Source organism: Haliotis asinina, chromosome 1 (genome assembly GCF_037392515.1).
Source record: "Haliotis asinina isolate JCU_RB_2024 chromosome 1, JCU_Hal_asi_v2, whole genome shotgun sequence".
Lineage (NCBI taxonomy): Eukaryota > Metazoa > Mollusca > Gastropoda > Lepetellida > Haliotidae > Haliotis > Haliotis asinina.
In genome coordinates this window covers 45,677,047-45,690,673 of record NC_090280.1, presented here as the reverse complement: position 1 = coordinate 45,690,673, position 13,627 = coordinate 45,677,047, and the positions used below count along the sequence as shown (strand labels likewise).

General features: G+C 38.6%; 1 protein-coding gene across 4 annotated transcripts in view; it reads right to left on the bottom strand.

The window, feature by feature from the left end:
- Positions 1–1,008: 1,008 nt before the first annotated feature.
- Positions 1,009–13,627, bottom strand: part of LOC137279306 (ecdysone-inducible protein E75-like) — a 28,442-nt gene continuing 15,823 nt past the window's right edge. Inside the window, exons 5-8 of one of the 4 annotated variants that reach the window (XR_010956698.1) lie at positions 13,271–13,495; positions 12,731–12,783; positions 2,048–3,417; positions 1,009–1,039 (exon numbers count right to left, since the gene is read on the bottom strand). Coding sequence is in view for 1 of the 4 variants with exons in the window: in XM_067811806.1 (XP_067667907.1) it covers positions 3,280–3,417; positions 12,731–12,783; positions 13,271–13,495 (416 nt within the window). In the remaining 3 variants the exon portion in view is untranslated. Of the gene's footprint in view, positions 1,040–1,421; positions 3,418–6,398; positions 7,380–11,945; positions 12,784–13,270; positions 13,496–13,627 lie in introns of those variants that run through there. The other 3 variants (XR_010956697.1, XM_067811806.1, XR_010956696.1) reach the window with 3 other exon arrangements.

The following is a 13,627-nucleotide window of genomic DNA, read 5'->3' as shown; positions in this document are numbered from 1 at the left end:
AACATGAATAGAAGTATTATAATGGCTCTTCAGCCTACCACATTTACAAATATATTGACATTAATTCATTTCAATGCATAAATAAATTATGTATTATCACGGCTCTTCAGCTCAACAATGGTATACTATGTGCAAATTCGCTCCATTTCAATATACAAACTTTTAAGTATTATCATGGTTCTCCGCCCGGGATGCATTCATAACACATGCGCATCTTGCATGTATCATCAGAGTGCCCAACACCTGCAACATAGGAACATAGTTTCATTATGAAATACAAACGTATTGAGGAAAACAAAACAAAAGATCATGTTGTAAAGTGTACGTGATATACTTCAGCGAGAATGGCCATATTCAAATTGAATAACCCTTATACACCCTTAACAGCGCCATCCCATGGACAGTTAACTCTCGTTACACACCGTTAGGAGAAACAGTTTCCTACTAATTCATCCTTCAAACGTGGGAAATATAATTTCTCCTACATAATACCGTTATACTCAATAACAACACACATCCATGATCAACATTGGGACACGCGGCTTAGTATGTCCGGCGAGACGACAAAGAAAGTCAGAGGCAGTGACAGAGACAACTTAATCTTATTGTCCAGTTTATCTTTAATCAGGGATAACCTACAACACTCTGTATATAGTCTCCTTGCTTCAACATAGCCGTCCTTAACTTTTTCAGTACGCCATCGACCATGGCGTTTGAACATGCGGTCTGGTATACCGCTATTAGCTGCGGCATTTGCGCCTCCACTACGAAGACTAAGCAAACCATACCGTTTAATATCAGTAACAAACGGTGTCAAAGCCTCCAAAAATATATCTCGCAACCTAGTATGAGACATAGGTTTGTTGCTTCTCCTCAACTCACACCGTCCTTCAAACATTTCTAAAAATGCAGACATCTGACTCAGGATTAATGGAAGCAGTCTGTAAATACCTTTCCAAGCATTCAGCCGGACAAAGCTTCGTACCTGTTCTCCCAATCACAAGCCGTGCTTGAGCACCATCTCGGTAAACATCAGTTTCTGACTTTACAAAAACAATAACATAAGAGAATTGTAAAACACAATATCAGAAAGTGTTATATGTAATAGTTCCTCGAATATCAAGAAACCTGCATAAGCCAGTAAACACACTGTTATTCTGGACACACAAGGATGGATCTACAAATTTCGAATCGAATGAATTGTTTAATATTTCAACAGTTACAGGCTCTTTTTTCACAACCTATCTAGCTACCTTCCTCTTGGCTGCCTCCAAAACGTGTTTTGCAAGCTCACTATCTGTCGGGCTCGCAAGCCCAATAATCGCGTGAGCATGCCTTAAGCTATTGAATGCATTTACCACTGGTGAAATAGATTCACTTCTCTGCATAACCGACAACAGGTATATGGCACAATGCAACGGTAAAATAGGCAATACATCTGGCATATTACTACTTTTCGCCCACCTTTTCCATGCAGCATAACCACAACGGTACTTGCTCGTTAAATAATCATCCTTTAATCCTGCTGGGCACAAATGATTCCTCCAACGTAGGTAGATACACATGGGACTTCAGGTATGAAGACTGCATTTTTACACAGAAAAGGCCACAAGCAGGCTGATTTCCACAACTAAAGTTCGCATCGCATTGCATTCCGCCATGTGCTTCGCAACTCGAGGTATGATTCAAAACGGGGGTACTATCCAACTCATGGTCTCCGTCCCACTGTGAATGCATCCACAGCGGCACATCCTGGGTTACTGTAGCGGGAGTTAAACTGTTCCATCTTAGCGTTATAGTAAGATGCAAACCTATCCACCTGATGTGGACCCCATAACTTGTCAATACTCTGGAACACAACGTTTGCAATACCCTAGTCATCATAATCCAGAAGTCGACTGAGATAATCTGCTTGTAAATTACCATTACGAGGAAGCCGCTGAATGCTCAGATCTATGTTACGCTTAAGACACACTTGGAAGATGTCCATCGCTATTGACTGCAAGTGTGATTTCATGCTGCATTTGATTGTCTGTGAACCACTTACCCTTACGGCGATCTAGCTATAGAGAAGAAACCAAACTGACAAGCACCAAATATGCAGCCTTCAGTTCTCCCCACGTAGAACTCTGTCTCGTCTCTTCCTGGCTCCACTGCCCATGGGAAATTACACAATCGACGTCAACACTGAATCCACCAAAACCACTGTCACTGGCACCTGAGTAAACAGTCCTCTTAACCACGCTAGTTTCAATAAGACACATATTTATCTATATTGTTCTGCCAAAATTCCAGTTGTGCAACACTTTCAGGAGATAACAGGATCTTATTCCCCCAACACCACGTTTTGGCTACATCGAGACTCCAAGCTCTAGTCATCAGCTGTGCAACTGGTCCGACAACTTGTTTCATAGATATTACCTGAGTCACTACACTAGAAACAGATCTCACTGCAAAGAGTCTAGGATGCAACCCTAGAATATGCAAGATAGTACTCTTTAACTATCTTCCTCTGAGCAATGCACGTGGTTAAACACGTTGCATCCAATCCAAACCCTAACCATTCAATAGATTGCGACGGATCGGTTTTAATGGCTGCACCTTCTGAAGCATCGGACACAATTGCATCGTCAAAAAACGTAACAATTCTGTGTCCATCAGAACGCTACTTCTTAACTAAAAACGTGAATACGTAAGGAGCTGAAGTCAGACCAAAAGGTAAGACTAAGAATTTGTAATAGCATATATCACTACCAGTATAAAGCCACGCAAATCCAAGGTTTCAGTATGAGGGTATAATATATTGATGTGGTGACATGCAGAAGGTATATCAAATTTGATCAACCAATCACCCCTCTTCACATACGATAGAATTGTGGTCCAGTCCCCGTACTTCACACTAGACTTATGAACATACTTGTTAACACGTGAGAGATCAAGGATCAAATGTTTCTTTCTTGAAGACTGTATGGACACAGACGGTAGACTGACTATTCTAGGAGCTTTGACACACTTGCTGATGAGATTTGTTTTAAGGAGCTCTTTAATAGACTTCGAAAGACTTCGAAACTAGAGTAAAATGCATAAGGACTGATTTATTGTCTTCCAAAAACATATGAGGCGGTTGTAGCACAAACGGAATTTTATAACCATTTGATATAATATCTAGAACAAATTCACATGAACCAGATGAATCTTTCCAAAGCTGAATGTCGGTTTTGAAAGGACCCCTAACTCTGATTTCAGAAGTACCTTGCTCATATTCATAATAATCATCAGTTAAATTAGAATCATCGGAATGACATGAATACTTATCTGCCAACTCCTTGTCAACCGCTTAACTGGTTTGTATTTGAACCCCCAGCTCCACTTGCCGTCATGGTCCCAGCTCCGCTGGCGGTGTATGGACAGTCCCTTCTGAAATGTGTAAATTCTCCACACGCAAAACATGCTCCCGCTTCTCTGGCTTCTGACACGAAAAGATGTGCGGAGGTGGACTGGACAGGATGCACAGAAGCAGGACTAGTACTAGGAGCAGGCTGCACGTTCCGGAGGAACGTATATGATTTCCGTAAAGACGTACTGGTCGAGTAATTAGCTTGCCTAGCTCGCTTTTGTCTGAGTTTTTTGACAGCCTTATTGTCTGCTCGCATGATTTTCTAATCATCGTCACCCAACTCATTGCTGACGTACTGCCAGACGGTCTCCCACCATCCATCAGGAGAATCCGCTATCTAAATAAGTTTATTTTTTCTCGAGAGCCTGTCGAGCTCTTCAAACTGTTACTCAGCGAATTCCAAGCGTGAAGAGAGCAGAGAGAACCTTATTAAAGGGGCACTGATGCAGAGCAATTTCCGTGGAGTGGAAGTTTCTTTTCTTATGTTTTTCTCTCATGAGTACCCGGATGATATCCCTAAATTCGTGACTGGTTCGTGATCTCTGCTGCGCCACCTATATGCGCAATTGATAGTTCATTTGTCGACCGACCAACAAAAATGAAATGATTTTACTTCGTTATTATGAAAACAAATGGAATGTTTGCTCATCTGCCAGTGATATAAAAACAACAACACAAAATTTAGAACTCATAAATAACGAAGTCAGTGTACGTCATTATATTTTGTCTTATATACCTAATTAGTTCCTTGCCATATTTGTATGCATTTTGAAAGTTCATTAAAAAAATCCCACACTTTCTGTTTGTAAGTATAGTGCATTTCTAACATGATTTTAATATCTAGACATTGTACAGATTGCCAACGTGAATCATGTTTCACACTCACCCTATGCGCGACCTAGTGCATGTTTTCTGCAGTACAGATTCTGCTGAATGCTACAAGAAATCAATTAAAACAAACGAAAATTATAGCAACCATGTCAGGCTGTTACCTCGTTCAGGAGTGTATCCATAAATATTCACATAAAAGAATGATATTCCATTCATCTGCAGCTGGTAAATAATTCTTCTCTATGTCTTGTGTCTTTCAAAATTCTAATATGCGAAAAAGTGACGCATCGTTTGAGAATTTCTCACACTGGTGTACACATAATCTCATTGGTCACCCAGGACAGCATACCTGGCAACTAATTGTATGATGTCAGCCATTAGTTAGCCAATGAGCAACAATCAATCAGTCAAGGCAGTGGCGGTTAATTCTTAGCAGGAAGGATCTTGTTTTCACACTCGTACTTTACGACAAGGTGTAGTCAGTATAGATTATTAAATTTACACTCCTAAACACTGCCTTTTAGACAAATCCGCCGTGGAAGTAATTAATCAATCGGGGTGTTATCGGTTAATCCTTTGATCGATGTTTGTTTTCGGAACTCAGCTGATAAACCCTCTTGCATCAGTTACATGCACATATTATTTAACATGCAATACATTTGCCACTACAGACCTTCATTTATAATGTTGAGTATTTACTCCAGACAGGAGAAATGCCACATGGGAACCTTTGTCGAGTAATTTTAGTGGTGTCACCACTAATTATACCCGTTACAAATTCATTAAGTGACTACCAAGTGAATGATTACAAATAACGCGTGTAGATTTATATCATCAAACGCGAGTTACAGCAAGGAAGATGTAATCTCTGTGTCGCATGCAGCCTGAAAACACTTACGAGCCGAAACTATTCGTTGTTACGTAAGAAAAACATATAGGCATTTGCTGTGTACACGGTTCAATGGGCATAATCAGTTTTTTACGTTAGACAATTTTCAGATTTCTCTACCAATGACAACGTCGTTGTTATTAGTTTACGAATTACCAAGCGTAGTTACCATAGATAATAAACCGGGGTCGTAGCTACCAAAATTTACGTGTGATGTTTGCTATGTCAGCTGGGCCAACCCTAAAAAAAATATCTAAATATAAAGCTTTGCAATCTTTCGGACTTATATGAAACCAATGGCTTGCTACGTGTATGTAGACATCATATTTTCAAATGACATGATTAAATATCGAGGTAAAACACACAGAAATAGGATCAAATTGGATCAGTCACTATACCATCCAGGCATCCCCACCAAAAAATACATTAGTGCTGCTGGGATATTTTATTACAATCAGACAAGGAATGCCATGGATTTTTTAAATAACCGTATGTGATTGGCATCCGGCCTCCTCACTTTTTAGGGTGAAGAAATTCTGCTAATGTGGACAGGAGCCCAGTTCCCGTGTCCGTCACGGTCGAGGGAGCGTGTGCTGAGCAATTTGCTGCTTGGTTTCGTAATTAGACCGTTGGTGAGAAACATTATTCGCTCCGCATCAGTGCCCCTTTAAGTGTTGTGATAGACTCTTCGTTGAAAATGTAATGGATTTTATTACCCTCACACGACCAGGCGTATTCCTTTTCAGCTTTCAACTTCTTTAAATCAAGGGTAGTCTGGATGATTTCACTCTTAATGCGCCAATCTTACTGTCGACAGAGGATTGACGTTATTTTTGATGTTTTAAGATGGGGTGAAGTTTGGCGTTGGCGTGCATAGTAAATTGGCCGTGATATATGTAAGCAACTTCCTACTAATTCATCCGTCACACGTAGGAAATATAATTTCTCCTACATAACACCGTTACCCTCAATAACAACAAAAACTTATGTAATATACGAAAAAGTGATGCACTGTTTCAGGTGTTTCTCAGTGGTGTATAGTCTCATTGGTCACCCAAGATAGCACACCGGGCAACTAATTGCATAATATCCGTCGTTCTTTGAAAAAAGTAACTTAGTTAGCCAATATGAGCGATCAATCAATATACTGGCGATTAACTTGTTTACCTGCAAGAATGGTGTTGTTTTTACACAGCCACAGACACGACTTAGTGTATTATTATTATTATTATTGATATTTATATAGCACACATATCAATGCAGCTATTGCTTTTCCCTCGATCATTGCATGTCCGTCTCAACGGCACATCGTATTATCAATCTCAACTCCCTGGGGAGTATACAACTCTTGCTGCCACTAGGCGCACGGTGTATTTTTTATTCAGTACAGATTAGTAAATGTACATACATAAACCCTACCTTCTGACAAATCCGCATAAAAATATTTAATCAGTCAGCGCGTTATCGGTTAATACTTTGATCGATCCAGCCAAAAGAAATGGCAAATGGGGACCTGGATGATCTAAGTGGCGTTACCACTATTTATACCTGTTATAAATTCATTAAGTGAGCATCAAGTGAATGATGACAAATAACGTGGAGGTTTATACCATCTTACACGGATTACAACCTGGCGACACCAAGTGATTTTGACAGAATCGTCTATGAAAACAAGGGTTGTAACGCGGAAAATAGGCAAAGCATTAGACAAACTAAATGACAGTAGATTGTGAGAACATATAGCTTTAATTTTTCACAACAGCTGTCGCGATTTTAGGCTTGTACAAACCTATAAACGAAATAGTTTACCACCCTTAAATGTAGATGAATTCTGCATAGGCCGTCATAGCTATACCTCATATTACGTCCTAAGACGCGCCGCTCCGTTTGGCTGAAATTTCGTTCTCGGATGAGAAATGTGAATTGTTGTCAAAAAGGTCCATTTAACGTAATTAAAAATCAAAATGAGAAATTTCAGCAACGGGGTTTCATTTATGACGATCCCAATAGGTGATTTACGTATTTGCACCCGCTAGAGGATATGTGATCGTTAGACAACATTTCATGATCTGTTGGCTGTTGAAAACCACCTAAACGATCCATCCCTTGTGGCAGGTGCTAATTATGGTACCAATCAGAGAATGTACTCTACAAGAATAAGAGAATGGAAGAGATTTGTCAAAAATGAGCAACTTGAAATTAAATAAGAAAGTATCCCTATGGGGCGAGATGTGTATAGCTCGTAATTACAAGAACTGGACACTACAAAAATGACTTGGTTTCCAGAAACCTGGAAACCATCCGTAATGTGGGTAATTGCGGAATCCAGTTGGTTTCCATTCCCTGAAACTCACTAACTGAGTTTCCAACTAGATTCCATTTTGGAAATGTGATTTTGGTATTCCTGTAAATGGAAACCAAAATGAAACTAAGTTCGGGGGTTTCTTGTTGGTTTCCATACCTGGAATTTGCAACTCTCAGATCTCACTAAATGGAAACCAACATAACAGTAGAAAATGTAGTTTCATGTTGGTTTCCATTGCTGTTATGAACTATGTAACATAAAATGTTTAATTGTTTACCATCCTGACATTCAGTTGGTATCCATTCAGTAAAACTGGGTGACCTAGTTTCCAAATAGAATCCATAATGGAAACTCTAAGCTCCAGTGATGGAAACTGACACGAAGCTATGGTCATGTGTTGGTTTCCATTCCTGACTTAGCTTTCACGAGGTGTTATAATTCAATCTGAATGTGCCTGGGGAAGGAATAGTAGATTCGTATCATTGCTTAGATGAACAACACAACACAAAAGTAAATTGTTGACGCATCATTCTTTGGATATCACAATATTAAATGTGGCTTCAAACTGATGATACATGAACAAACTATACACTTTTTTTCCTTCACATTCTTGTAATGTAATGAAGCATCATATTCCATCTACCATGTACACAAACTTCACAATAACCGTACTAAACATGCAAATGGTGAAAGGACGAATGGCTATAAATGGCCTTTGCCCAGCTATGTGGCACATTTAGTTCTGTTTCTCTAGATTGGGATGAATGGGGCAAGTCCAGGTTTCGGTTGTCTGCTTTGTCAAATTGAGAATCATACGCTTTCTTTATCTGAAAAGAACAGTGATATCTATATACAAGAATAAAAGGTGAGTTGACTCTGCATAGAAACATTGCTCAAACTTTTATTATATATTAATTATAACTTATTGGATCATTGAGTTGTGTACGGGCTTGTATTCCTTTCGGTAAATATATTGTATAAAAATAAATACAATTAAAGCCACTTTAGCAATAGCAATAGTTCAGATATATATTAATAATTAAAAGGTAAATGATGCAATATATAAAAAACAGGCTATAGACTGCCAACTCCTGGGAATGTGAAAGAGTATAAGCATTTAGGAAGATTAGTATGAGTCATTAAAACAATTGTCAGTTCGGTACTTACATGATGATATTTATGCAGAATATACGTGAATTATACAATAAACTGAGGCAGTGCGTAAAGTGTTGCGTTAAAAGCATTTACAGTTGGCATACTTTGACACTGAGTTCAAATACTTGACAACTAATCAGTGTCAGGTCATTAGTGTGTCGGTGTTCGTGTGTCGGCTTCATTGGGGCAGTCCCCACTTAACAGGCTCCTATTATCAAAATTAGCTAGCTGTAAAAACAATAGAACTTACCTGAGTCAGGTGTTGACAGACAAAACCGGAAGTAATGAACCGGTAATCCATGGGCACGCGAACTCGTGACATTTTATAAAAGCAGCAGTTTTATGTACTGAAGTGGTGGTTTTCAGTCTTTGTCTTAAAATCACATCCAAATTGGGTCAGAGAAGGATTTCGTGCCTGCCAATCGAAAAAGGATCAGGTATTTCTTTTTACCCACAATGCCCCTACGCACGGTTGCCGCCATTTTGTCACTTGATCCCAAGTTGTTTTGAGACGACTATTTTGAAAGCAGTTCTCACCCGGTATGTCCAGTAACGACGACAAGGAAGTCAACACAGTGCAGTATTCTTACGTTTGCCCGTGTTATCTGATTCAAGAGACTGGCAATGAGATTTACAATAGAAGCTTTGGAGATTCGGATACTTGAAAAATTGAGAACAGCAGCAGTCGTCGATCGCAGCGGGAGAAAAGGAACATTCCACGATCTGGTCAGGTACAGTGTTATTTTCTTGAAATAAGCAATAGCACATGTTATTCGTAATGTTTAACGTAAATAAGTAACTACTACAATACATATGAAATTTTAGACTTGATGGACCTCGGTAAACAAAGGCGTGTCGAATTCTTAGCAAGAGAGATGTATGGCTTCCTTCACTCAGCACTCGGTTAATTCAAAAACTCAATATTACTGTGATTTGGATCAGCTCACACACGATTAATATGGTTCAATGTGTTAATGAATGAAAAATCATCTTTGCAAGAAAAAAATAAATCACAAATATCTCTAGTATATTATTGCTTATGTGCTTGTTACGACTCAACATAACTTCAAACGTATTTATAAATGCGAATATTTATTTAAGAAATCCTTTTCATATGGCTTTTGATATTTGCACGTTTGAAAACAATGTAGTCGGGGATAGTGTGTCATTTTGCATTTATAGGTTAGGGATTCTCTGACCAGATTTGGTGCATTGTTTGAGTGAAATTTCAAAATTGAAATTTCACAATGTTTTCAAACTAATATTGAATATTTTTATATTATTGATTTATGAGATAATTTAGATTTGCCATCTGTTGTAAGTAGTGTTATGCTTATCATATAAGATTTAACGAACTCTGAATGAAGAAATGTGGATTGTGTTAGTCCCACAGAAAAGGTTACGAAGAGTTTTTGATATAAAGAACATATGGGTATACAATGATGGATTGCCAACCCAAAATAGTATATGAATTTGCTGACCTGGATTCTTTTCATCAAGCATATTCTACACTTTGCAAATTCATATTTATTCTTTTATTCGACACTTTATTGTTATCAAGAGTGCAATATGACAAGTTCCTGACTATTTTTAATCGATGCATTTCTACGTTTCCAGCATAATGGAGGGCAGTGCTGGAAAAACTGAAGAAGGCAGTCAGGACCAACTCATTTTGACATACAAAAGGTATGTATAACCTGAACCGTCCAGTACATAATGTACATACAACAAAACCAAATAATGTAAATCTTAGGAATCAGTAAGAATGCATGGCGCATGTCACTATTCTTGTAACCTCCAACTGGAAACATGTTTCACTTATAGTTATGCATCATGCACATGTCTCCTTTCAGAAGCTTTTTGATGGGTTTGGATGAACAAGATGGATCACTTAAGAAGGTGTGGGGAAAGCAGAGGCCCACGGCTTGTACGCAAAGAAAGGCAAAAAGGCAAAAAGTTCAGAGTAAGTAAACGTATTCTAGTCATTTTACATCTTGCAGAGATTAAACATTTTAAGGAAACCTTTAAAATATCAAGTTAATTTGGATTCTTTCTATGTACATTCAAGGAATTTCAAAATGAACACTGTTTAAAAAGTGCAATTTATCCTTTGAAAAATACAGCTTAAAAATATTATGCAGCACATTATGCTGCAGCGTTTGCTTGTGACCCCATATTCATAGCTTGTCTGGATGAATGACTCCACATTATTGGTTAAGAAAACATGTCTTTTCACAATAACGGATAAATCGTAGTTCTATACTCATAATGTGCATTGTAAGTAACATTCAGAAAATAAATTATGGCTTTCAAAGGCGAATATCTTCATGTCTCTGCACTCTATCATATAACAATAAGCTGTTCTGCGATTGAAACTTTTGATGTCAAATGCTCAGTTTATACTTTTTGATCTCTTCGCTTATCGGACATGGGGTTCAGTGTATTTCACCTCACGCAATGTTTGACCGTTTTCTTTTCTCTAGCCATGGATATCGTAGACGAATGCTTGTTTGTACTGATAGTTTGTTTTCTAAATTTCAGAAGCTGGAAACGAGGAAGGCTGTGAAACGATTGACAGGCCGGAGGAGAAGAAGCACACAGTTCTTCCTCTCTTGGGGAAAGAGCTAACATTTTTCAAACTAGGAAGCCAAGTGATATGGGCTGGTCTACAGTGTGTTTAAGAAACATATTCTGTACTCACTGCTAATTATTCCCTTGCTTTTATTTCATTTACTAACTTGAATAGTCCCCATATTATTTGTTTACAAACATATTGTTGAATATAAATAAACTTTTAATGAATTTATGTTTTATTCTGTTGTTTGTCATCCTGAAGCCTTTTACCATTATGCAATTGTATAAAATACCTGATTTGCTACATGTGAGACATGAAACAACATCTTTTCCGGAGGACCGGGTAAAGGGCCGACACGAGCAAGTTTCAGGACATGGAAACTAGGTATTAAACTAGGTTGGAAACTACAACACGGAAATCAGGTTGAAACCTACAATAAACTCATACATGGAAACCAGGTTGAAACCTGCAATAAACTCATACCTGGAAACCAGGTTGAAACCTACAATAAACTCATACATGGAAACCAGGTTGAAACCTACAATAAACTCGTACATGGAAACCAGGTTGAAACCTACAATAAACTCGTACATGGAAACCAACTGGATCCCGCTTGGAGGAGTGGGTAATGAAACGAACTGGAAACCATCCTGAAATGGTGCAGTTTCAGTTGCATGGAAACCACAATGAAACTATAGGAAACTCCCTGGAAACCAACTGGAAATGTTGGTTTCCATGACGTTTCCTCTCGGTTTCAGTGTTCCGGAAACCAGCTTATTTTTGCTGTGGGAACTTCAAGATTCATAAACTGTTTGAAGATAATGGGTATAGACATCTATGTAGTACACAGTCTACACTGCCACGTACGATAGACAAGAGATGACAGAACCTATTACTTTCTTTTAAAGCTAAGTGGGAGCAACGTGTTAACTACAATACAATTGCATTTTTTTGGAAATCACCATTTTGTTTTCTTGTGGCTGCTGCTGAACCATTTTTTCGCTGGGGGAAAATTAGTGTCTTGTTTGCACTCTGACTTTTCGGGCCTTTTAATCGCGCTATGTTTCAACTTTTTAGGTTGAATTTGCATTTTCGATAAGTTATTAGAGGGAATAATAATCTGCAAATAATTGCGTTGCATGTGACCTTTAAATGAACATGTTTTTCAGCAAAAGTGGAAGATTTGCCCTTAGTGTGGGTACAAACAACTGGGAGAATGGACGTCTGTGTGATGGTTTCCTTTGTTTTCATATTAGTTTCTCACTGATGTTCATGGCTGAGAATATATCTAGCTACACGTCTGACAGATATCTTCAAAGATTCCGTCTAGGCCTTTAACTATAATCACAGTTATTATAGAAATGATCGTAATAATATACTTTGAACGAATCATAAGTTAAATATCTCCATCAGCAGTGTACTCCTTTGCACGGACACCGAGGTTTGGCAGAGTCTCTTTGTGATGGCACCGTACCATTCTGAAAGTCTTCTCATATCTGCGATCATGTCCATGAGTTTAGCAAACCTCCTCATTGGCCCCATGTACGTTGCCTGCAGGTGGGTGAGAAGTACACTTACCATTTGCCACTGGACAGCATTGACGATGCCAGGTACACTCAGTGGACAGCGGTCTACAAAGTAACTTTAAATGATCATACAAACACACGATTAAACTGATTTACACTCTGTGAAGGCATTTGGTGTGTTACATACATCATGTACCCAATGTAACAAGAACATAGTGAGTATAATAGGTTACAAACAGTGATAAGGCCTTGCACCCTTTGTAGCGACGTTCTTGGCAATATCAGGAAGGGAGCACCGAAACTCGGCTGACACATTGAGAAATCGAACCTGTGTCGTCGGCGTACCCTCGTGTTAATACATCGCTCCAGCAAACTGGATGTGAGCAATTTAGGAAACATACATGATGTATAATAGTCATAGTAGATAGTCTCCTGTTCTATGATAGACATACCTTTACTAAACTCCAGCTGCAGGCTAGTTGTTTTCACCTGACAAATTGCAGTTTGACAGCATGAGCATGCAATTATATGGGTTAGACTATGTGCATTTCCATTTCATGGTTTTGGATGCAAGAGGCAAATACATATGTACCTGTTGCTAAGATGCAGATAAGTTCAACGAAGACAATTTCCTTCAGTGTCATGTTTAAGTGGTTTAGACGTTGTGTGAAACGGACGACTTCACTGACGAAATCTGTTCCCCAAAGGTCGTTCAGTTCCTGGATAGGTCTGCATGACAATGATGATGTGCAGTACACGTTCAAGGCTTCGTTGAAGCCAGGGTAGTCTTCCAGTAAGAAGAAGTCGAAATGACCATCTGTTGAAATGAAGTATTCATGAAATCGTTTTTGTTCCCAATACTGAGTGAGAGAGTGATATATGATTTTAAGTCACATCGGCAATATTTAAACTGTATTGTGGCTAAATCCAGTTGTAGATTTATAATGAT